Genomic DNA, 26,149 nt, shown 5'->3' on the forward strand with positions numbered 1-26,149 from the left:
GGGCATCGGCCCACGGGATGAGGGCCTTTAAATGGGCATCGGCCCCCAGGATGAGGGCCTTTATATGGGCATCGGCCCGCAGGATGAGGGCCTTTACATGGGCATCAGCCCGCAGGATGAGGGCCTTTATATGGGCATCGGCCCCCAGGATGAGGGCCTTTACATGGGCATCGGCCCCCAGGATGAGGGCCGTTACTTGGGCATCGGCCCCCAGGATGAGGGCCGTTACTTGGGCATCGGCCCCCAGGATGAGGGCCGTTACTTGGGCATCGGCCCGCAGGATGAGGGCCTTTATATGGGCATCGGCCCCCAGGATGAGGGCCGTTACTTGGGCATCGGCCCCCAGGATGAGGGCCTTTATATGGGCATCGGCCCCCAGGATGAGGGCCTTTACATGGGCATCGGCCCGCAGGATGAGGGCCTTTATATGGGCATCGGCCCCCAGGATGAGGGCCTTTACATGGGCATCGGCCCCCAGGATGAGGGCTTTACATGGGAATTCCAGAAACCAGAATGAGCTGAACACCATCATACCCTCCCCATGTATGTTTCCCAGCACATGGAGCCAAACCCCCAAAGTAAACAGTTATCAAGGGAAAAATTGCTGCAAGGGAGCAACACGGGTGTGCATTAATGTCAAATCATTCATTTATTGATAGAAACCTCCCTCTTCCCAGAAGCTTTATACCAAAACACAGGGCAGAATTAGCCGTTTTCATCACGTTGCATCTACTCCACAGTGGGGGGGGGGGGCTTTCCAGCCAGAGAAATCTCAGAAATGACCCCAACCTGTCTGAATTAGGCCGGTTTTCGTAACAGGCTAGGCTGGGTGAGCGCTGGAATCCTCGCTAATGGAAGCATGTGACGAGGCGTCCCCGGTGCCATGGCAACGCGCCTGTTCCTCAGTCATCCTCGGTGATGATTCATTTTGTACGCTTTTTTTGTCTAACTTGTCTAGCTCAGATTTAGAAGCTTCTGTTTCCATCCAGCCCTGCTTCACCCCCCTCCCCCAGACCTTATTGCTTAAACATAGAAAGTTGGTTAATAGACTCATCATTCATTCTGGGTACGGCATATATAAATGTGTATACACACTTCACTCAGCAGTTCTGTATTATTAAACATCTTCGCAAATGTTAAACAAACGTGTTTTGCTTTTGAAAATGCCATCTGGTTGGCTGTGACTATATTAAACAGAACTCATCCATCTTGCATGACCCCTTATCCAATACAGCGTAGCAGTGGGCACGAGGCAGGGGACACGCTGAAGAGGCGGCCAGTCCATCACACATTAATACCATTTGATCAATTTAATCCAGGATTTTTTTTGTAGTTTTCAACAAAAGGGAGTGAAAAGTAAAATAGATTAGCTTCTTGATGACAGAGTGGTTTTTTTTGTAGGTTTGTTTTAAAAATGTCTGGTCTGGCCAATCAGTGTACAGGGAAATGAGGGACAGACAGGATAAATCAATCATGAACAGCTGCGGGGCCTTAGCTCCACCCCCACCCCCCCAGATGACCACAGCCCCATCTCACAACCGAATTCTCTATCAATGCTGAGTCAATCTGGATTTAAATTGACAATAATTGTCTTCTTTACCAGCATAAAAGGGGCATTGTTTGCAGAATTAGCATACTTTTGGAAATGCGTTATCCATAACATGAAAAATGAGAGATAATGAGCACTGGGAACAATTTGTTAAAACAATTGTTATTTATTTCAGTTGGTTTACAATTTTTAAATGCTTCGATCATGCTGCAAGAAACATAATAAAATAATAAAATGATTAAGAAAATCTGACCAAAAAAACATCAATGATAGGTTTCCAGCAACCGACAGGGCAAAAGAATTAACACGTGCCATCTCTTATCCAGCATCTTATCCATTTTCCATTATTATTTATGAACTGCAGAGTGACAGCAGGGTAGGGATGCCAGTCCATCACAAATTTCCATTTGAATGTGATTATTCCAGCTGACTATAACTGCCGGACATCAATATCAACATAGATTAGGAAATGTGACTTGTATTAACCCAGAAGTCAACAGCAATCACTGTTACGTTATTCCAGAAAATGAGACGTCCCTTCGCAAGGATAATATTTATCATTCCTGCAAGATCTTATTAAGAAGGAGTGTAGATCTATAACGAGCAAGTACTGGCCAACCATTGGCAGCTAAGTTGAGATGATGATCTTCCAATGGCAGCTAGGTGTACTGTAGGTCTTTTATTGGTCAGTGGAAGGCTAGATATGCTTCCAGTTCCCATGTCACATCAGCAATTATCTCTAAACATAAACTGGGCCTTTGAACCACCAACATATTTCTCATCATTCTGGTTGTAATGCACAGGATGACCAGTTCTAATCCTTCCGTTTACGCTTAAGTCTTAATTTAGAAAATAAATTGTTTCCATCTGTGGCTGTGGGGATCATCAGAGTGCAATAAACGCAAAAACGAAAGGATGATGTATGTCCTAATTCCCTAACCAGCGGAAAATGTGCATTTTGGCTTCCGCCGGAATCCAAACAGTAACCAGGGATACAGGACACATGCGATGCAGATAGAGGAACCTTTGCACAGCCACGCAACTTTTTCCATGAAAAAGCACAGGCATTCCCGATAGCGACAGTTCGGGTAAATACGTGGCCGAGAAATAGCTCCTTTTCATAAACACTCAACATTCCTTTGGATTTTACTCAATCGATCGGCGCCGAAGCGCACAGCTGACGAAGTGAGAGAGGCAGGCGCGAGTCATAACCGCACAAACCAAACTCAGGAGTTTAGGCATTCATAGTGTATGACTCTGTTACAGCATTAGTGAAACATCTGAAAGCCGGTCACAGCCCATGGAGATCTATCCATTGGCCACACACACACGTCACAATGGCTATTTGAGATCATCATTGCTAGCTAATTGATAAGTCGGCAAAGTTCTAAGTTCCATTTGCCACAAACACAATTCAGTGCAATTTGCAGTGAGATGCATTATTTCCAAGCTCCAGAATGTGACACATGTACAAAAAGATATGGCATCAAACATTAAACAATTGTCCTAAATATCCATCCATCCGTTTACTGTAACTGTTATCCTATACAGCAAGGCAGGGAACAACCCAGGATGGGGCAGCATAAATATCCATAGTGTGCAGTTACAGTTAGCAGTAGGGTGAGAGGTAGTGCAAAAAAGTATAAATAATAGATATGTATTGTATATTCAGTGGCGGCTGGTGGTCTTTCAAACAGGGCAACCCCCCCCCCAAGACCTACTTTGAAATAAATGAATGAACTTTACTATCCTACTAGTGAACAAGCCTTACTAACGAAACTAACAAAAGGAGCAAACTCAAGGATGCTATATTTATGTTTTTATTTACAGCAGGATATGTACAAATGAAAATCGAAAAAATGAAAAGACGTCATTTGCTGAAAATCTGCATGGAATTGAACTTTGAATACTCTGTTACCGAAGTATAATTCCAAAACGCCAATCAAATGTCAATCAAAAAGTAGTGCAGCCCCTGCACTTCAATGGGTTTTACTGGATCGTGCCGCTACGGGAATGTGGTGCGTGAGAAAAAAATCATGCTAGACGACCTGCGAGAAATTATTGCTCATTCTGAATGAACTAACCATGAAGTTGAACATGTTGTAGCACGCTCTTTGTAATAACGATGCAAATGCAACAGTACATATTTGACTAAAAGTTTTGCGCCGTTTTAGCGGCAGCCTTCGAGCAGCCGCCACTGATATATATACATACGTACATACATTGTAGATGTGTGAGTTGAGTATGCTGGAATGTTGGTGTAGGGGTCCTGACAGAGGCCGCTCTACAGCCTTTCTGTGCCGGACTGCAGGCAGAGGTTTCTGAAGGTAAACCTACCTCACACAAGGGCTCTCAACAGCACAGCCCCCCCCCCTACCCCCCCCCCCCCCCCAACTCCTTTGCGCTGCAGCTAAGCAATACAGGCTGAAAACTAGGGGGCCACAAAAGGAAACACGAACTTTGACCCCTTACCTGCCATCACCGTATGGGCTATCAGGCTGTGAACTGCAGCTCAGGCGCTGACCTCACATTCTGGCCACTCTTACTTCTGACTATATTAATTAGCTAAATTATTGAAGGGCACTTCAAAGTGGGGCACAATCGCCTTCTGCGATCTCTCGCTTCCATCAAAGGATGTCATCGCTGTAGCTTTATGGCCTCCGGATGCAGCCAAGAGTTAATGGAGGCCCTTAAAATTGGAGTTTGGTTTGGCTGTACAAAAGATAAAATTGAATTATATTAACATAATTTACCATTCCAGAATGTCCCTTGGACAACATTTTTTTTTGTTTCCAACCCTATGAGAGTCTACAGCTGCCATGGGAGTTTTGTTTTAAAAGGATAAAATATCTTTAATACAGAGAAACATGTACAATCTCTGTACCACCATCTAAACCATTTAGAGTAAAAGGGATATTATTACCATTTTTCAACTGCTTGAAAAGAGGCACACAAGTAGGGTAAATTCAGAGGAAAGGACACTGGAGAGCTGTTCGATCTGTTGTTTTTGAATTTCTTTCTACAAAGTGAATGCAACCAAGGGAAAAAAAGGAAATAGGTCAAAAGGAAGTCAAATCATTTCTATCAGTTTGAATCATGTCGATGCATTATTCATATAGATTGATTCCAACATAAAGACATTCATTACATGCTCATAGGAAAATTTAGAATGTAATGGTTTAGGATTTTATGCCGATTTATTGCATTTGATGAACACATTCATGTGGTGTACAGCTTTACAGTTCATAACTGTTGGTCGGAAGGTTGCCAGTTTGAATCAAAATTGTTGACAATGATCAAGTCATTGTTAGATCCTTAACCCCCCCTTCACAATAAAAATCACTGAGCCTGTGCTCTGATCAGTGTCCTCCCCTGGCTGTGACCCCGATTTGGTTCAGACCTGAAAGGTGGGGTATGTGAAAAGGAAGTCCTACATACAAATGGCAAAATATCACTATCACCAATAAACCGAGCAGCATTCAGGGTGAGCCACAAACCCACCTTTGTCTGAAAAGTGGTTCAGCCCAACTTCATTGTGGTGCTGCGGGGATTTCACCTGGAGCGTACCATTGCGGCATCACCAGCGCAGCGGGGTAAACAAAGGTTACATTAGGTGCATTACCTTCCCGTCCAAGAACGTCCGGCACTCAGTGTGTGCTGTAAACAGGCCGCGCTCCCCCGTTTACGTAAGTGACCTCCTGGCTGAGGTCCTTTTCGCCGGCGGGCTGCTATCCCGGCATCTTATAAACAGCTGCGAAGAGGACAGCGCATGGGGGGGGAGGGGTTGGGGGGGATAGGGGTGGAAGCATCACTGCCAGGGCAATGGAAAACGTGACATCAGCGCTGCTGCTCGCTCTCCGCTAGAAATGGCCTTCTAATCGTGACCAAGTTTGCATAGCTGGGGAAATGAGGCGTGACGAGATGTGAGGTGATGAGCGAGGAGCAGCGGTAACGGGAGCAGCGGTAACGGGAGCAGAGTCACATCTAGCCTGACAGACTTGCATGTCTCTCTGAAGGGATCTAATTGCAGGGAAGGTATCCAGCCTCAGAACGAGCTCTGCTGTTGTGTCCGTTGATTGACATAACCTTAATCGTTCACGTGGCTGGAGTCAGCTACCTATGTGTGTGATCCTCAGGGGGGTGTTTGACACTAGAAAGGTTCAAATTCAACGTGACATTCCAACAATCTGTGGACTGCATCTCTTAGGACCTTATTACCCAAATAACTGGCAGTCAGAAGCTGCTCGTAAGAAGGGGGTTAATTTACCTGACAGTCACATTCATTCTCCTGGGCCTTTCCAGTCATGTCACTGAGTTCTCTGTGTTTCTCTCAACCCCAGAAAATGTGCCCACATACCTTGATGTTCAAACCCAGCTCCCCCATCTGAAAGAACCTCCCCATGGTATAATCAAGCCCTCACTTCTTCCTCCTATCCCCATGTCACATGTCTCTGATGGCCCCAAATCATGTCTCAAAACACCACAATATAAATCACAATTCAGTCATAAAAATGCTGCTCCAGTGGCTCGAATGAAGGCCGACTAACACTTACATCACTTGGCTCACACTTTCGTGGGTGTCACTCACTCCGCCCTGTTTATTTCAGTGCTATCCGAGAGCTGGACCCCACCCCAAAACAGACCACCTACCACCATTTTTTTAAAGTTCCTTAGCTGCTGTAGCTTTTCCTCGCAGGTAGGGGGCGCTCCTTCCATCAGTGGAGGGCACCGTCCCTGTCGTCAAAGAGGATGGTCCACGGCATTTTCCGGCCCGCCGGCTGCATGCATTCCCGGCAGACCGGAGCAGACCAAACGGGAACGAATTAGCCTTTCGGTGCCGGTGAGGTCTTGCCGGATGTGTTTAGTCATCAGAGAGCTTCCTGGCAGAGTTGCAGTCACCACGGTTAAGCCGGGGAGTCACCCACTCCTCTCTGTGTTTCGGCAGCTGCTAGTTCCAAACCTGCCCCACACTGACACGTACCCTGAGACGGACGAGGACGTGCTGCCGTGTTCAGATAACCGCAAAGTCCTCCAGAGCTAAACCAGACTTTTCATTCCGTTATTTACATTCTTCGTTCGCCTGATGTTAATTCTGATGAATACTTCACTCACGCATACGAGCACAGTCATATTCTGAAGTCCTGTAGCTTAACCGTTTGGGTCACAGGTCTGGTCTGTTAGCCGGGACACTACCGGTCCTCCCTGGTCTCTGTCACATGTCTCCGTTGTTTACTTATGCTTTTTGTTCTCAGCATCTGATGAAACACAAGTTCCTTAAAGAGAAGAGAAAGAAAACCAGCCCCGTGATCGCAAACTACTCCTCACCTACACTGACTTGATTCTTGCACAACAGGCCTCGCTTTGCGCGCAACTCTGACCTCTGGGTCCAGAGAGTCTCTGAGAGGACATCTGCATCTCTCTAAGTGAAGGTGGCCATCTTGCCACTCATCTCACCACAGCTTCCTGGGTAACCAGAAGTGCCCAGGGAATCCCTGACTCTGCGTAATTCCTGGTCATTTGCACTGACACAAATGCAGCAGATCACATCCGTAATGAGCCTTTCAGTTGGAAAGAACGAGAATGAGAATTACAGTCGCGCAACTAAGCCTGCAGCAGTACCAAGCCATGGAACCCTGGCATTACCACAGAGAGGACGGCAGGGAGGGCACAGTCTGGATTCAGCGTTCAGCAACGTCATTAGAACATGCAAAGGACCCCAGGCAAGTGTTGTGAGACAGACGAGTCAATACTGTAGTGTCATTGGGGACAGTGGCAGATACAGAAAGTGGCTGATGGGTGGACCTGGATGAAATCTGGGTGGGCCCGAGTGAAGCTCATTACCACACGTTCTCTTAAAAAACCTTGGATCTTTACAACATGGTGACAGCAACAATATTACAGCCATGACCATGGTGTCCTACCTAAAAAGCACCACAAGAGGGAGCTCACATATTCAGTCATAATGACCACTGTTCTATAGTTGGGAGTGACAGAGTTACAGAACGGCATAATAAAGTTTGGTTTGTGATATATATATTTTTTATTAATACATAATTATAATAATTCCCAAGAAAAAAACAATTCACATTCAATGTAATTAGTGATAATAATTATAATAAAAAAGTATTTTTAAAAATATGAATTTTCATTAATCTCAATGGGAGGGCCCAGCTGTCAATCTGGGTGGGCCTAGGCCACTCCATAGACCCGCCCCTAATCTGGGGGATATATACCCTCTCCCCACCCTCCGCTAAGCACAAATCAAACAAATAAAAAGGACGCAGCAGCTCTAAAGCTTCAACATCACCTCCGGGATCAAAGGACACCCCTGTTACACTCCAGTGAATGTAATAAGAAAGACCAGCGGTCACTTTAGCGATGTCTCCATCTGAAACTATAGAGCAGGCAGATTACGGACTTTGATCCATTTTCAAAAGAGCCACCTCTCGCTGTGTGGTCAGAGTCAAACTCTGAAATCGTAGCGCAAATAAGAAGGATCTCTGTGATTTAAAAAAGAAGTTAGTGGTGATGACCTTAACGTGAGTCCGACATGAACGGGGGGGGGGGTGTCCTGTGGGAAGATGACTCAGAGTCTAGAGCAATAAAAAAAGCACCATGGTTTATTAGCACATTATTATCCTTACTCACCTTGCCCAGCCGCTGCCGGCCACCCCCCCCCCCCCCCCATAATCTTGAAGGAGCAGGATGTCTGCAGGGAATCAGAGGGAATCTCCCATCTTGTTTCCATCACATCTTTTCTCTGGAATCTCTCCCGTCAGACAAAGGGCTGCCAAACAGACCTAAGGGCACAGTCACTCCCACGTCTTTTTCCAGACCAGAATAACGTCCCAATTATTTGGATCATCGATGATCAGGCACAAAAGGAACGATGGGAATACGTACATACATGGGCGTAAATTCCTGGGGGGTCATAACCCTCCCCAAAAAATCAAAACCGGCTAATACAAACCCCAGTTCCCCCATAATTTACACCCATGGTGGAGACCTCTTGCTTGTGCATATGCAACATACATGTGTGCAATATTGCCATGTCTTAACTTCATGTAATTTGGCAATCCATTGAATAAAAATAAATAACAGAATCTTATTACTAACTTCTTTTTAATGCATGTTTACCTTTTTTTTTTTAGTTTCCTTTGAAAAGTTAAGAAAAGGAAGAACAAATTCCCAAAACTTAAGCACAGAGTCCAAACTTTTCCTTCATGAAGACACTCAAGAGTAAACAGTAGCTGTTTTCCTTCTTGGCAACACATAATAAAGTACAACATTTACGTCATATCATCTGGTACTGGTAAACAGAGTACTTAATACACAGAGCCTTCTAAAAAAAAAAGAGAGAGAGATACACCTAAAAACATCTGACCAGGAAGCAGTTAGAACGTCCACATTTGCCAGTTAACAACCATTCCTGAAGAGGAAGGAAATCTGGCACATAGAAGATACTTGTGTATTTTCAAGTGTTTAACACATGAAGCAATTTACTGAATTAAATGAACAGCAGATACTCGTCACTGACACCTTCAATGAATTCAATGTTCACTTTTAATACACTCATGAACCAGTCCTACTGACCAAGCTTCACTTGACAAGCCAATATCACACCTCAACTCATTGATAATATACACAGTAACATTCACCAAATCATTAACACTTAAAACATATGATGGACATTTTTAGAAATGAGACTCCATAAACTAATATAAATGAATGAGTACGCGTGTAAAATGGCAGTCCGCCAAGCTGTACTGGCCCACTAGCCTCTGCTCACCAATGGTGAGAGAAAACTCTCTGCAAATGACTATTCATATGTGTTACTTTATTATAATTAGAGATTCAAAAGAAATGAAACAAAGCAAGAAACCAAGTATCTAAAACCAAATGATTATGCCGAATGACATTCACCCTTTCCTTCCCAGAATGCCTTGCAAGTGCACAGTGTCTAGAGTATGACTGCTCTGCATGTACAGTGCGAATGCACTGCAATTACTATTGCCACCAAGCGCAGGGACTGGGGAGCCAGTCTTGCCAGAAGTAGACACTACCTCTGAAAAATGCGGTGGTGTCCACACAAATATCCCGGCTAAAATGCAGCAATCAACAAACAACCCAAGGCTTAGCGAAGAGCTTGAAGTTATGGACACACTATGGACACCGGGGAGGAGGGGAGAACTTTCAATACTCTCAATAGCACTCAAAAAAAAACATCTGCAGTAATTAGGCAACCATGCTAAGCATGTTGGCAAAGAGTAGTTTTAGGAAATTGATCCTTTATACTACAACCGGCTATATTAAACTGTCAGATTTTTAGGATTGTGTGCAAAAGCTGCTACTATATATTTTTCCTGTGAAAAAGAGAGCAGGTAGAGATCATTTTTGTTTAATTAACATTCGTAATATCAGCTGTAGAAATATTACTAAGATGGACTCCTCTTCACCACCAAATCCTACAGACTACCAACAGTATGTTTTTTTTGACACAGATAGGTTTGCCAGTCACGGCTCCAGTGGTGGCACATGGAGATGCTGTGATCTGCAGAGGAATCTGACAAAGAACTTAATCTGGCTGAATTCAATAATGTCCACAGATGGCTAAGTGCAGCCCAGCAGCCTTGGTTTATGCGGGTACAGATTGTGAAATTCTCAAATGTAACAATTTGAAACAACCAAGAAAAATAGGCGAGAATCACATTCAATCATGGAAAGCGTCAGTGATCAGAAAATAAATTTGTGGAAATATGTCATAATTCAAATATGATTTATAGGCCTATTTTCCATGAAGTAGAAACACAGTGTGTCCTTAAATAAAACATCAAAATACTTAGAGTGATTAAAAATTAGACTCAGGTGACATCACTAAATCACCGACCAGCTCAATGTCCTGATATTTAAGACCAAGTAAAGCTACAGGAACGAAAAGCAGACATGAGCCGTTCAATACGTTCACCAAGGTGTATTTGTCTCCCTCTAGTGTTCACAGAACAAATGTCACTTAACCTTTTCATTTGCCCCTAGCTGCAGACGGCTACCAATCCCAGCTGTGGGCAACACATTTAAACATTAGTTTTACCCTTCCTGGAAACTTGTTGCTATTGGGTGGTCTTGCAAAACAAAAGTGCTGATTTTGTATCAAACGCTAACAAAGACCATGAGGTTCTTTACCAGGGGTGGGCAATCTTATCCAGAAAGGGCCGTTGGGTATGCAGGTTTTTGCTGTAACACCCTAATTTTATTACTAATTAGAAGACTAATTGGCTGAAGAGTCCTCACACCTGGGTTTGAGCAGCTGACCTAAAGGTTATCCCAAAAGCCTGCATACACAGCAGCCCTTTGGGATAAGATTGCCCACCCCTGTTCTATACTGATTTTTTTCTCCATAGTAATCAGTGGTGGGTCAGAACCATAACTATGACCCCAACAGATTCACTTTGCCTCAGTCTGGCCAGAGCTGAGCATATGGGCAACAGCAGCTCTAATCAGGCAGCTGTTTGGGCTGCAGGGCAAACTCAGCACGCTGTGCAGACGTCCATTTAAATCCCACTCTCCCCTCTGGTTGTTAAGCAGGATTTTTTTATAGGATGACCGTAACCAAAGCAGGAATGAGAGACACAAATACTGGCTGTACATCCCCCCAGACAGTAGTATGAGACCAGTGGGATCCTTCAAGTGCAGAAGAAACATTTCCCATCATGCAGTCACCCTTTTACTCTGTGTTATTGTTTACCTTTTAACCAATTTGTGATTTCTGTCTGGCTTGTCAACCCATTATAAATAATTGTTTACAGACAGGGGTGGCAGAGTGGTGCAGTGTCTCTAGGGCCTTGAGTCTCTGACATGGCTCCGTGTGTGTGGAGTTTGCATGTTCTCCCCGTGTCGTTGTAGGGTTTGGTCCGGGTTCTCCGGATTCTTCCACAGTCCAAAAACTCATAGGTTCCAGACCCTAAATAGGACAAGTGGGTATAAAAAATGGATGGATGTTTACAGAGCCAGGGTCATGTTAAGAAGGAGCCTTCTGCAGGAAGCACAGAGTGAAGGCAGGAAGCACTGAAACACCCATTTAAAATAGTCATCAATTAAACCCAACATCATACTGTTCTGCTGTGGGAGAAAACTGGTCTGGGGGAAAAAATCCTTCAGCAAACTCCAGATCAGGCTTGGAGGTGTGAGGTCTCCTCATTTGTTACAGCCAATCTTAGCTTCCCATCTGGAGATGTTTATTTTAATGGGCTCCAGTGATCATCCAGGTAGTGGAGACAAAAACAGCAAGACAAGGGCTGTCTGTCAGTTTATCAGCAGGTGGCGCTGCATGGCTCGAGACTTGCGGAAATCTCCTACATGACAGGATCGGTTCAGGATTGATACAGTAAATAAAATTACAACTGAAGTTTCACTATAAATCCACCATTTAGACACCCACTTGTGTATGTATGTGTTTTACAAGACCGTGCATAGTAATTCTGTTAAAGTTTAATGGAAAAAAAACTTAATCGGAACAAACATTTTAGTTCTTATACAAAGTACTACCAAATCTTAGTATTTTCCACTTTTAGTATTAGACATTTTTATCCATGTCTATTTTCCGTAACTATTCATCTGGAACTGGGTCACTGAGACTGGAAGCCACCCCAAAAAGTACAGGGCACCCCCTAAACAGGACACCAGCCCACCCTCAGAATTTCATTACAGATGTACATAAACACTAAAAATGCAGTTAGACTGAAATGTAAGAGCAGCTGCACAGTCAGCTCAGGGGACATCTCTCCATACAGTGTGTTACAATCGTGACAGCAGCTTAATTCTTTGCAGCTCTCTGAATGGCTGTACATCCCCTGGAGGAACAAAGCAGGGTCAGTTTTGTGAGAACGTCTCCCCCGTCTAGCCTTCACCGACAGCCCGCTGGTTCCATTCCTCACTACACCACCTCCTGCCCTGTGCCGTCATTCAGTCCCGTTTCTCCATCCGCTGCATTAGGCTTTAGATGCATCTGAGACGCAGGACAGAAACGCTGCATTCTGTGTGTCATCCAGCTTTTAAACTGACCGGGTCCTCAGGTTCTCACCGTTTTTGGACTGTTAAATCTGATTCTGACCTGTTTCATTCTACATCTTTGACAAGTCATTACTCTTATTTCACTTTACCAGTCAAATATAAGCGCTTGTGGTAGGGAGGGGGGGGTGGATTTGTCTGGGGGTCCAGGGTTGTTCCCTGCCTCGTGCCCGTTGCTTCCGGGATAGGCTCCGGACCCCCCCGCGACCCAGTAGGATAAGCGGGTTAGACAATGGATGGATGGATGGACATTTTAGGTAAGCATTTAATGGAAAGACAAAGCGGTGTTAGTGACTGCTGTCAATCATTTCCTGGGACCTTTACAAACTAATGACATGCATTACAAATATATATAATATACATAATGACGAACAACAAAAAACATGCAATATGTAATAAACATGTAATAATGAACAACAAAAACATTTGGGCTCAAGTAAAATATATGTACATTAACATAATCCCACTACCAATGAGTTTTATAAATGTGTTTGATTACAGCCAAAATCAAAAACCTGAACTTTGATTTGCCTTCATTAATATGATTTTCAATAAATATACCTCATCCTGCCATCTATCTTCTACTCATATAACTCATATTAAGAGCAAACACAACTGGGTAAAATTAGAGCTTATTCCAGCTGTCAAACTTGTGGATTTGAAATAAGTGGTCAAAGGGTGTCAACAGAGCATAAATCATGAGGAGAAGCATTTACTTAGCAAACATTACTAACCGAGTACGAGTTACACCTCTGAGTCTTATAATGTGATATTACTGCAGTCCAGGGGTTATGTAATCAGTTTTGCCATTCCACTGGGGCAAATTGCAGTTTACATCTGGAGACTACTGGCAATGGAAAATGGTTAAAAAACAGAACAATTTAACTGAACACTCACTTTCATGGGCGTTGTTTTCTTCGTATTTTCTCATTAGTCTACAACACTCCTACCCTTATTTTACCATGGACTAGAAACCAAGCCCCACCTGTGACTGAAGCTTCTCTGAGACAATCCTCCAGCAGTTATTTTGTTTTTTAAAGTCCCAGAATGGGCCACGACCAGGAGCCTTTTCTCCAGAAGTGGCAGTGAAATTAAAGAGCATGGGGACAGTTGGTACAGATAAATTCTAACTAGAATCAGACCTTTTTGGCTGTGCCACGCCATCTGGATTGTGCCAAACCTCCCGGCCTAGTCTGAATGCGTAAAAAGATTCATGTTTGGTCACAGACACCTGCTTCCATTTTAACAAGCGTGTGCGTCCTCACATCTCAGAACCAAAAGGGACAGATTAGGCAATCGTTTTAGGGAAGTACTGCAATCACAAACAGATAGCGGCAAATTCACTGCCGGTCGCACGGACGGAAGATGGGGTAATGGGGTAATGATCGAACCACAGCGGTCTGGAGGACACTAAAGGCCAGGATAAATGGAGCAGCAGTACCTAAATGAATGGGGTGTTTTTTTGTTTCACTTTAAATAAAGAACTGAATGCAGGGATTCGGGCCTTTAGTTGCGGCATTTTGAAATTCGTGCCAGGATCTTGCCCACCCCCGGAGATCACGGCAACTTGCTCGCCTCCAGGAACAACACCAGATTCAGACTGAAAAACAAACATGTTCCCAAGCTGAATGCAAAGCATGTGGGGACTGAAGATCAGCTGCACAGGAGCAGTATGTAGAGGCAGCAGAAAAAGAGGATGATTCAAAGCCGTTTGCCTTTAATCGGAAAATGGCATAACAGTGAAAGTCACCTTCTATCCATTTTCTGATCACTTATCCTAGTCAGGGCTGGAGAGCACAAGGCATAAGGCTGAGATACCAGACCATCACAGGGATCAAATACAAACTACAGGCAATTTACAGAGGTCATTTAGCCTAACTGCATGGATTTGTACTACAGGAAAAAACATCAGTGTTGGTAGGTAATCTGAGAAGCACAGAGACAATATATCATCTCCACACACAGTAAAGGCAGGATTCGAACCTTCAACCGTGGGAGCATACGGAAACAGATCTACTCACACGGTCACCATAAACATCGCCTACATCATCTGAAATTATTTTCAACGAAAAATACGCACGACAAAATGAACTTTTATTCATAAGACGGGAACAATTTCAGCTTTCAGTGATCAAATAAATTGCTTCGAAACCCAGATGCCGGAAAAAAATATGCTTGATTGCAAAGTCGCTACATGGAAAACACATTTCTAAAACATTTTCTGGTATATTCCATAGAGAAGCAAATAAGAAACACTATTAGAAGAAATATATTATAAACCCTGTCTAGCCTAGCGCTTACGTTTTTATACTCAGTGTTTCTTCCCGTTTGCAGTGCTTACACCTTATTTAACTACTTGTTAGGCTCCAGATGATAGATGTTCACAAGCGCTTTGATTTTTATGAAAAGGCTCTGACAGGCTGGTTCGAACAATAAAAGGTTTATGTTGCCATGACGTCACCTTTCACTGGGGCTGCAAGTAACGGTGTGTCACAGAGCTTCGTGTGAAATACTGCACCCTAGTGGCCAAATGCCATAAATAGAGAAAAGGGAAACAACGAAGTAATGTGTGTATTTCTTTGTAATAACCTATTGTTAAAAAAAAAACATGCAGTGTAGTGTATTTTTTGTAACGGCCGATCATAAAAAAGCCAAAACCCAACAACAGAGCTAGAGACTTGACCACTGGGGCTTAACACTAAAATAAAGGTCAAATCTAACAAACTCTTCACCAGTAGCCGTTTATTAAAGGGCACTCATCACAACAAGCTTTCATAAGTTTACAGACAGTATACCCATAAACCTACAAATGGCAACTCTGCACACAAAGAACAGTTCCGGGTGTCTGTCAGGGCTGCTTTACAAAATGTTTGTGGCCGCACCCCTTTTCCACAATGAAAGAACGAGTGCATGGAGAAAATTGGCCAGTGAAATGCAAACAGGACACGATACTAATCGTTGTGGATATTGAGCTAATCTCTACTGTCACCTACTACTAATTTCCTAATGAGGTATATATTCTTACTGGCAGGGTATCTCTTGCTGAGCTGAGTCAGCAATCTGTACAAAAACAAACCCAAAAACGAGCAAGTGACAGAAATCCAAGGACTTCATTTAAATCTTCAACACGTCTCAGCATCAATCTACTGAAAAGAAAGTAAGAAGCTCAAATGCCTTAACCCTAATAAACACAAACTACTTAGCACCAGATGCTATTTAATAGGAGCGTGGAAAAAATGATGAAAAAAAATGTTATTTTTCATATATATGGAAAGATACGGCACAGAAATGACAAAACGTATTCACCGATACTGATATGGTGGGGTCCCAGGAAGCTTTCTATTGTTGGCACTCATTGGTCCGTTATGTAAAACGGTGGGGAAAAGCTTCTGATTGGGTGTAACCTGAAGCAGACCATTATGATCTGATCAGAGGCCAGTTCCTTGCTGGCCAAATAGTCATTTTTAGTAGTTTCCAATCTAGCATTCCAAAAAAATGAAATACTTCGCAATAACTCATCAATACTCTCTAAGCACACCCTGTTCTCTGTGCTTGTTCTGAAGCTTTACCACATTATTTGTTTCAGAGTCCTTCAGCAACTGTGTCACTATACCACCATCTGCTGGACTGACCTTAAAACAGCAATTGCACTTAAATAAGTCAAACCATGCCCAAGGGACATCAAGCACAGCAGCTCAGCGCACGGGCACGACACTGCACAGGAACCGAGAGGACACACCTTCACAATGTCCAACAGCACGTCGACTCACCAAAAGCGCAAAGCTGGAATGGAACCTCGGATGAGGCCTTGGGAGGGGGGGGGGGTTGGAAATGTGGGTATGGGCATGGAGCACTGAGGAGGGATGGTGGGGGCTAGAGTCCGGTCAGGTCCACGATGGCCTTGATGAAGATGGTGTCGTCTCGGATGTAGGTGTTCTTGGAGTCCAGCTTGGAGAGCGGGCAGAAGAGCGGGCAGCCGCTGGCGATGTTCATCTCGCTGACGGGCCTCTGGAAGGAGCTGGAGCTGACGTCGGGCCGGAAGGCGTCGATGATGTGCTCGCGGTTGCTCTGATCCAGCAGCATCAGCGTCACCTGGCCACAGGAGACACCTGAGCCACTTTCTGGGGGAGACTTTTGCTCTTGTCAAGCACAAATCTAGTCAGTTTTGCAGCCAGTTGCTTTTACAGAAAAAAAAAACAAAGTAAAAAAAAAAAACATAAAAATGGGTGCCTTTTTATCTCCTTATATCCACACATATTCAAAAACAATATAGGGATTTTCAGTTCAAGATATGATACCGCTTGTGTTTAAGGAAAAGAAAAGGACAAAGGTAATGCTTTGCGTGATCTTTCAAAGACCTATCAGAGTGAGTCGAACACCTGAGCTCCAGGGGCCCCAGGTGGACTCACCTTCTGGTTGAAGGGCCACTTGAGTAGAGCATCGCTGAGCCCCCGCATCACCACGAAGAAGAGGGAGAGGTGGCTGCCGCGGCCCGTGCCGTCGCCGTTCAGATAAATCCGCAGACACATCTTGTAGCCGTATTTACTGGTGTAGAATGCTGGGGTAGGGAGTATGAGACGAAGAATGTTCCAGAAACTGCTTTCATGTGGTGCATTTGAAGCTCCAACATTCTCGTTTTCCTAGCACCAGGACTTCAAGACTATTTGACACTGAAAGCTGGACTCCAAGGCACGTTTGCAGTGTTTTTTTGGTCATATGTAATGTATCACGAAGCAGATCTTTAGCGTGACAAAGTGACTCTCTTGGTTGCACTGTTTCTTCATACTTACATGGTTAGTGGTTTGAATCCTGCCTCTGATCTGTGTGGAGTTTGCATGTTCTTCCCATACTAGCATGGGTTTCCACTGGGTACTCTGGTTTCTTTTTTGTAACGTTTAATTTAGAGAATAGTTGAAAATAAGACAACAACCATAAAGAAATAGCTTCACAGTTACAGCGAGCAGTAGGTGTCTGCAATAAATGAACAGTATGACTTACAACCCTAACCCATCTCATCATCCTCTTTTTCTTTTGAGACATTTATCCTATAAAATTTTCAATAACTATTTTACTTTCTGAAAGAGGGAAGTATAGTAACAAAATGTGCATTAACATATTGGGAGTTAATCTAGTAGGTTTTATATATATATATATATATATATATATATATATATATATATATATATATATATATATATATATATATATATACACACACACACACACACACACACACACAAAAAAATGATTAGGAGACCAGACAAACTTTTCCTTAGACAGTGAAATGACAATAATAATGATAGTAATAATAATAATAATAATAATTTAATAATAATAATATTATTATTATATAATAATTTAATAATAATAAAGTCCCCAGCAGCAAAAGATCTATTAATTTAACGCCATAAAATGTAGCTGTCACTGTTGTATACAGGAAACCCACTTTGACCTTAACTTAGTAAATATGTTAATTTGTAGGTGGAATGGAAAATATATATTTTTTTCCATTATTTTAGGATATTCTGGTTTTATCCAGGATGTGCCCTGCCTCAGACCCTATGCTGCCCGGGATGGGTTCCAGACTTTGGTGACCCTGTGCTGGATAAATGACTTTGTAAGATGGATGGATGGATGGATGGATGGATGGATGGATGGGGTCATTCAGTAGTCCAACAACAACCTGCCTCCTTTGTCACGTGACCTGTGCTGGTTACCTGGGGAAAACATGGCAGGGGCTCGGCCCGCTATGGCGTCCTGCCTCTTCTTGGCGAAGTCCGAGATCCTCCAGACGAAGACGCCGTCGAAGGTGGTGGCGGACATCTCACGCAACCTGCTCTCCATCTCGCTGATGGTCAGGTCTTTCAAGCCCACCGTCCTCTCCAGCTGGCGCACCTGAGATGCATGGGCATGCATATAAATGCTGATGAGAACACGGGTGGGCAGTGGTGTCTTAATGGTTAGGGACGCACACTTGTAATTGAAAAAGTACCGTCCCCAAGCACGGCTCCCCGGGCGCTGAATCAGCTGCCCCCTGCTATGTCACAATGTCACATATGGGTTAAATGCAGAGGACACATTTCTTTGTTGTGTGCTGTGGTGTGTCAACGACCACAGACCACTAAATTCTAAAAAAAAAAATAATAATTCTAAACATTGCTACATGCAGAGACAGACTGCATGACGTACAGAATGCTGACAATGAGTGATGGACAAAATGACTCTTCATGAACCATTTGCTGTATTTTTCGCCCCCACTAGATGGTGCTCTTGGTTTGCTTTGGGACATACCTTGTGCTTGTTTTTTTCTTTTTTTTTTTAAATAGAGCACCATCTAGTGGGGTCAAAAAGTATAACATGAAGCATCATTTTGTCCATTTTGTCCACTACTGACAACCCAATTCTGAACATTCCTATTAGTCACCCTCAAGAGAAAACCGTCATATTGAGTCATACTCCATATTAATAGCCACTTCTCTTATTGTACTGTTGTTTGTCCTATTGTCCCCTGCATGCACCTGTCCCCTCCCCTGCAACTGTGGCACAAGAATTTCACTGTTTCTCAGAACACATGTATCAATAAATCTTGAAACTTGAAACCTTTAGCAGCAAGCTATTTTCCTGATTTATACTGGTTTACTCTGATTTCATTGGTCAGTGGAAGCCTTTCTATCACTCTTCCTCATTAGTGAGAGACCCAAACAGGGCCCCTACCTTATTTCCGAGGGCCTCGATCTTCTCCTGGTCCAGGCGGTGCTGCCGGACGTTGGCCTCCAGGTTGGTGGCGGAACGCTCCACCTCGCGGTTCAACGTGCACACGGCGCCCTCAAAGGCCCCGGCCTTCAGCTCCAGCTCCTGGCACCGGCGTCCCAGCTCGGACACCTTGGCCTTCTCGCTTTGCAGCTGCAGCTCCAGGGCGGCACCAGCAGCACTGGGCAACGGCGTGAAGGAGGTGGGCAGCGTGGGCGGGGGCGGCGGCGGGGCGGGCGCGGCGGCCGCAACGGCCTGCGCCGGAGCAGGTGGGGAGCCCAGCTGGCCCACCTTGGCCTCCAGGTCCCGCAGTGACTGGTGCAGCTCGTGGATCTTGTGGCTGGCCAGCTCGAGGCTCTGCGGCTGCATGCCCTCCAGGTTCACTTTCAGACCCATGATGTAGTGCAGCAGCAGGTTGAGGTGTTCGTAGGAGCAGGCCCGCTCGTGCTCGTGGATCTTCTCCTTCTCCACCTCGAGCAGCGCGGAGATGCAATGAAAATAAACACGTGAAGAATAAGACCTCAACTGGAGCAAAGCATCTACAGCCTTTGCAAACTACACATCAGAACAGATTATTATTAATACACAAACGATTCCAGCTGACAGTCAATATGTGGTCTTGAATTATATTAAAGTCTTGACTTTTAATACAAATAAGATGCCAAATGACACTCAATACGTGGTACTAAATTATATTACAGTCTTGACTGTTTTAATACACATACGATGCCGACAGACAGTCAGTATGTGGTCTGAAATTATATTACAGTCTTGACTATCCAACTCCACAGTTCCTTAGTATTATACTGTAAGCCAGTAGGCCTATTTTCTTTGTCAGTAACTCTTACAGACATTTTCCGGTGAGAAGTCAAAGATGAATATGCTTTGAAAATATAGAACAGTCCACTTACAGACATATCACACCCCACAACGTGAAATCTGCAGGGGGTCCTGAATTTACTGCAGAATTTGATATGGTCCACATACTGCAGGAAGGATCACAAAAAAATGATAATGTTTTACATAAACTGCACCTTCATAATGCATTAATACAACATTCAGTGCACCTTCATAATGCATTCACTAACATTGTGTAAGTACAACGTAACATGGTAACATACCTTAATAGCTTTATTATACATTAACAACAAACTTTACATGATTATAATGCTTGTTGTTATCACACAATCCATCCATTTTCTGAAACCACTTGTCCTATTCAGGGTCACTGGCGTCTGGAGCCTGTCCTGGAAGCTACAGTGCAAGGCAGGGAATAACTCAGGACGGGACACCTCACCTCAGGGCTCACTCACACAGGCACGTCTATGGACAACTCCAGTTAACCTCAACCTGTTTTTGGACTGTGGGGGGAAACCGCAGCACCTGGAGAAAACCCTATGATGACGTGGGGAGGACATGCAAACTCGACACAGTGAACCCAGGCGGAGACAGTGCGATAGCGCTAACCACTGCACCACCATGCCACTCCGATTACTGTATAATGTTTGTTATTAATGTATAATAAAGCTGTTAAGGCATGACAGGATGTTAAGGTGTACTTACATGCTGCTTATGAATGTTCTATAAATGCATTATAAAGGCACTATTAAGGTGCAGTTGATGTAAAGTTTTACCAGAAAACTCAGGCAGGAAAGTGCACATCACTCACATTCAGTAAATGGACAGTGCCACGACCAATACAGTGCCATGTACGGCCAAGTTTGGGCAGGACTGGGTCGACGGCACTTCACATATATTCATTCTGCGGGTTGCAGGTTCGAATACCTTGGGGGAAGCTGGGTGATTACCTCACCTGATATTCGAAATCCTCTTCTGAAAAGGGCTAAACTTGTAAGTCGTTTCAGATACTGAGCCAATAAGCTTGGAGTTAATTTTTTTGGGCGGATCACTTGCCTTCTCTCTGGGGATCTTCTTCTTTGCACAGCCCTCACAAATCATAGGATACTTGGGACAGATCTCATCATGAGCCTAGGAAACCAGGAAGGCCACTGTGTTACTGCTGTTTATTAGCTCTATAAAAAGCCAATTTAAGCACACTAATCAGAAGTAAAACTGCTAAAACACTATAGTGGTGATACGGCATTGAAGTTATTACCACCATTCGTCTTCTAACCACATATCCCGGACAGGTCATTGGGCAGGGGGGGCGGGGGGCTGGTGCCTATCCCAGGCAGCATAAGGAAGGGGATTCCAGTCCATTACAGGACACACACACACACACACGCACACACACACACACACACTATGGAGATGCTAAGACACGTAACTGCATGCTTTCAAACTGCAACAGAATACCTAAAGGAAACCCACACAACAACAGGGAGAACATAGCAATTGCACACACACGGAGCAGGGGTGGGATTCGAACCACCAGGCCCGGAGGTGTGATGTGACAGCGCCACCCACTGTGCAGCACTGGTACTACAACCTTTATGTTCTGTCAGCGGTTGACGGCCATGTTTGCCGTGATCGAGAGACGTTGCTCCCGCACCTTTATGTTCTTGAAGTGGAATGGCTCCTTGCAGTACTTGCAGTTGAGGGTCCTTTCAGAGCACTCCCGCTCATTGTGTCGCTCTTGCTCGCTAAACCGGATGTGCTCTTTGCAGGAGGGACAGGCGATGACCATGAACTCACACTTAGCCTCGTGGTTCAGCTGTATCACCGAAATAAAAAGAAGTGATTCGTTTGGTCAACCATGAAACAACGCTGACCAAGCAATGGCATCTGCATCAGCTGACGTATTACTCTGCATGGGCCCTAACAATATCTCTGAGCAGAAAAGAGACAGCACACATCGGCACTATAGATCACCGTGTGATCGATTTACTCTGAGAGGAAAGTCAAGACGAAAATAGTCTTGTGGAGGTTCTGCCAAGTTCGTAAACCAAACCGATGCCAGTATCGCTTTTATAAACGGTCAACAAAATCATTGACATAAAATTTCTGTTAATAGAATGTGCTTCTACAAATATTTTTATGCTTTAATTTTAGCCAAAAAATGCTTTCCCAAATAAACTGTTACAAAAATTCACGCATTTGTCCTGAAAAGCATGACGGTCTCTCATTCAGGCAGATGAAATCTTATTCTACTGAGGTCATGAATCATGAAGACGTGATGTACCTTACCTCGTATTCTTTAATACTGCCTTTCCAGGTACATCCCTCGTTTAGGCAAACTGCGGCAAGGTTCTCGACTTCTCTGCGAGCGGCGTTATCTGGGAAGGCCTTCGGGTGCACATATAAAAACAAAAATGAAAATAAACAAAAAGAAGCCAGCTCACACACTGTAATTGCACTGACCACAACCCCAAAACCTGTTCTGAACTTCGGAATAAAAGCAGACATAATATCTGCGATTGTAATTCCTTTTAAGACAGTGGAGTATGAACACACGCAAAAGCATACAGTATACAGATGCTCCCTGGGTTATGATGGGGCTACTTTCCGATAAACCCATCGTAAGGCGAAAATATCGTAAGGCGAAATGCATTTTAATACAGTACGCCTAACATAAAAAGCATCATAGCCTAGCTTAGCCTACCTTAAACACGCTTAGAACACTTACATTAACTACAGCTGGGCAAAATCATCAACACAAGGCCTATTTTATAAAGTGTTGAATATCTCATGTAATTTAATGAATAATGTACTGAAAGTGAAAACAGAATGGAATTGGAATACCCATCGTAAAGTCAAAATATAGTAACATAGACCATCGTCACCCAGGGAGCGTCTGTATCAACTTACTGGCCCTTCTATTTGACACAGGTCTAGATCCATCCACAATAAATTGAACAGATTAACTGTACTTCTGGTATCACATCCATCAGTCCAGATAATGGATAAAATAAACAGTACAGACAAAATGAGATAGTTACACAGCCCGGCTTGAGGATAGACATGGGCTCCTCAAATATGTCTTCTTCAATGCAAGCACTGCATTTCTGTGGTCCAGAACTACAATAACACAAAAAAAAGCTATTTAGTTTCAGGGGACCCTTGTGATGCATGAATACATCATGATGTTTAAATAACGTTTCACAAAATGCAATTGTTAATCTTTTTATTTTTGCTTTTACTATTACTGTGTTGTTGATAAGTATAGATTCATGCTATCATACTGTACAGAATGTGCAGTCTTATGCAGTCAGAGAAAATGTTCAATGCTATTTATCTGGGAAAAAATAAAGTTTGCCTTTAGTTGCTTCCTAAATTGTCATGCTGTGCTTATACTGTGCCTTGAAGAATCAAACCCAGTCCAGGAGGCAAGACGCTAAGATTATTGCTATCCACTGCTTACCTGACAGTCCTGTTAAAGCAGTATGAACAGAATCGATGGCCACACTGGGCCTGGAACGGTCTCCTCAGAATGTTCCGGCAGCAATTGCACAGATGCTTGTCCTCAAGTTTGTTGGCCAATATGGTCTTCGGGAATCCCGGCTTGTTCGCTTCTGGCATCGCCGTCGGCGACAGGTCCTGAGTGGTCATCGCCCCTCATGCACACACACGCACTCAGTCTACTAAAAGCAAGAACACAGCCCATCAGATTTTAATTCACACTCATCTGAATCAGTTTTTGACACATTTTAGCACATATATGTCGTTGTTTATATGATTGTACCTCTGCTGAAAGGGTTTGGATCACCTGGGTCCAGAATTGGTGCGGAAAACTGATGCACAGACGGTTAAAACGCACCGTCATTCCTTATAGCTATGAAAGTGTATCTCCATCCATCCATCTTCTAACTGCTTATCCTGGTCAGGGATGTGGAAGGTCAGCATAGGACACAGGGTTGGACACAACGCCAACCCATCACAGGGAATATATTCAAAAATTCAATGCATTGTTTTATTTTTATCGTCTTTTCACAGAAAATAGTGTAACTACATTTCAATCACATGAAAATACAGTATATAAGTGTGCGATGCTGGTTGGCTATAATTTCTAGTTTAATCTTTGACTGGGCGGGATATTGAACCGTTTTAACCAATGGGAACGAGCGCATCATAAAGACGGCTTTGAGATGGGGTAAGAACGAGGCCATTCTGGAACGGGTACGTAGACGTAGAGGGTGGTTCCTACGCTACTGTCCAATTTACTGTTATAATTAAGTATTATAATACACACAAAGAAATCTGTTGTAATACGTTACACCCTGGCCTAGTATTAAAATAAACCTAGTATTACAAATACCGTAATTTATTCTCAGTGTAATGATTATTCGTTCATATTTTGAGAAATCGACATTGCTAGATATATTTTGGTACAGTAATAACATAAGGCGATTGTTTTCTAGTATCTGAGGCAGCGAAATGCAAGCCACGTGCACAAATATTTTATTTTAGAACGCATTCTCTTAAAAAATTAAATACAGTAATATTTTAATTATATAGTTTCACCCAAACTGAAAGTAGGCTATGCATTTATCCTGTCCATAAATATACAGCGTTTGTTACTGTGTCCTGCTTGCTAGTAAGCACCGCTCGTGTGTCAGCTCTTCGTCTTGTTTGCATTAAAATTACTAATTTTTAAATATCTATGGGACCGTCTAAAAGTACAGGCCAGCGTATTGCGAAGAGGGCCTCTTCATCGTTGCTTCATCCTTTATGCTGTGAAAGTAGCAACCATGCAAATTGCATAAATTATATCAAATAGACCGCAGGCATTTTTAACACGAACAAAGTGTGCGCGGGTTATGCGGGTTTAACGCGGCGGTACCGTTTTCCTATGTACAAGATGCAAACGTCGCGATCGTTTTCGGACGATATCTAACGTAATTCTCACTGTTGCATTTTTATTTAATAGCGCCGGTGTCTAAGGCTTTATGCTTGGCACACCGTTTTAGAAATTGCGTATAAGTAATTATACTCGCCAAAGACGTCCCTTCCAGATTGTAACGCATCTCGTAAATAAAGAGGTAACCACTTAACTTACCCGAATGGTCATTTGTGAAACCAGACAGATGTTGGCATCATACATGGCTTACAGACGGGGGAACCGCTTTTAGGAGATCTTTGATATGTAATGCATAATAACAGCCAAAAAGCACAATGTATTGTCAGATACCGAGACGGTAGATACGAAGCAAGCAGTATCTAGTGAAATACATCTATTTACTTTCACCGTATTGCGTCACACAAGTAAAAGATTTTTCATTTTCTCCCTTTTTTGTCTTAAAAAATACCAGCGCTTTCTAGGGATGGCGACAGTCAGCCACCTGTTTGGGCGCAAGTTAGTGTAAGCTGCCGAGAGTAAAGCATCTGCAAGATTTCAGCCTAAGACGGGCACAAAACGTACCACTACCACCTCATCTATACACTTACAAATTTATTTTTAAACCTGCATCAACAATTAAATAAGAATAAAATGGAAGGCGTTTATACCTTCTCAGTAGCGGAATGTACAGTCACATCTTGCATTTAATTTATTTTTCCAAGAATATGATTGGCAGCTCTTTGCATGTAACACTACACACGAAGCGTTTGTATTTCTGTTTCACTTTAACAACTAATGTATATACTTTTATTATAGGGAAAAAATCTAGGTTTGCTGTCATACGACAATCTTATTCAAATAACAATTTGGTAGCAAAATATTCTGTTGGACGAAATACTGCAGGAAAAGCTTGGTTGTGTGTTAATAAATATGCAAAACTGTAAATTAAGTGCAGGGCTGTAACGGACGGCTCGTGCATCGGCGTCTCCCACCGCGCCGCCTCACGTCCAGCCCGCCGTCCCACGCTGTCGTCTCCTGGCCACTAGAAG

The 26,149-nt window shown here is 43.5% G+C and overlaps 1 protein-coding gene across 5 annotated transcripts; it reads right to left on the reverse strand.

The window, feature by feature from the left end:
• Positions 1–8,745: 8,745 nt before the first annotated feature.
• LOC111835361 (TNF receptor-associated factor 2-like) lies at positions 8,746–26,126 on the reverse strand. Of its 5 annotated transcripts, none has more exons than XM_023795586.2 (12): positions 25,769–26,126; positions 24,006–24,139; positions 23,685–23,904; positions 23,263–23,341; positions 22,511–22,609; positions 21,876–22,037; positions 21,278–21,352; positions 20,275–20,349; positions 19,328–19,834; positions 18,331–18,508; positions 17,023–17,171; positions 8,746–16,705 (listed from the first exon to the last, which is right to left on the reverse strand). In XM_023795586.2, exons 3-12 carry the CDS (start codon positions 23,870–23,872, stop codon positions 16,487–16,489), a joined length of 1,731 nt encoding a protein of 576 aa, XP_023651354.1. In that variant the 5' UTR covers positions 23,873–23,904; positions 24,006–24,139; positions 25,769–26,126; the 3' UTR covers positions 8,746–16,486. The 5 variants fall into 5 exon arrangements, with proteins under 5 accessions (XP_023651354.1, XP_072570846.1, XP_072570845.1 ...); XM_072714745.1 differs by lacking the exon at positions 25,769–26,126 and adding an exon at positions 25,320–25,724 and having other exon boundaries at positions 23,685–23,901; positions 24,030–24,139; XM_072714744.1 differs by lacking the exon at positions 25,769–26,126 and adding an exon at positions 25,320–25,724 and having other exon boundaries at positions 23,685–23,901.
• Between the last annotated feature and the right edge of the window lie 23 nt (positions 26,127–26,149).

The sequence above is a fragment of the Paramormyrops kingsleyae genome, chromosome 7 (genome assembly GCF_048594095.1).
Source record: "Paramormyrops kingsleyae isolate MSU_618 chromosome 7, PKINGS_0.4, whole genome shotgun sequence".
NCBI lineage: Eukaryota > Metazoa > Chordata > Actinopteri > Osteoglossiformes > Mormyridae > Paramormyrops > Paramormyrops kingsleyae.

Bases quoted from the DNA above. Each gene is read 5' to 3' on its own strand.
- LOC111835361 (XM_023795586.2), bottom strand. From the start codon at position 23,872: ATGACCACTCAGGACCTGTCGCCGACGGCGATGCCAGAAGCGAACAAG. The intron at 22,610-23,262 runs GTAACTATCTCA...GTGCACCCGAAG, and splicing joins CTATCCTCAAGCCGGGCTGT to GCCTTCCCAGATAACGCCGC. The intron at 16,706-17,022 runs GTGAGTCCACCT...TCCTGTGGCCAG, and splicing joins AGTGGCCCTTCAACCAGAAG to GTGACGCTGATGCTGCTGGA.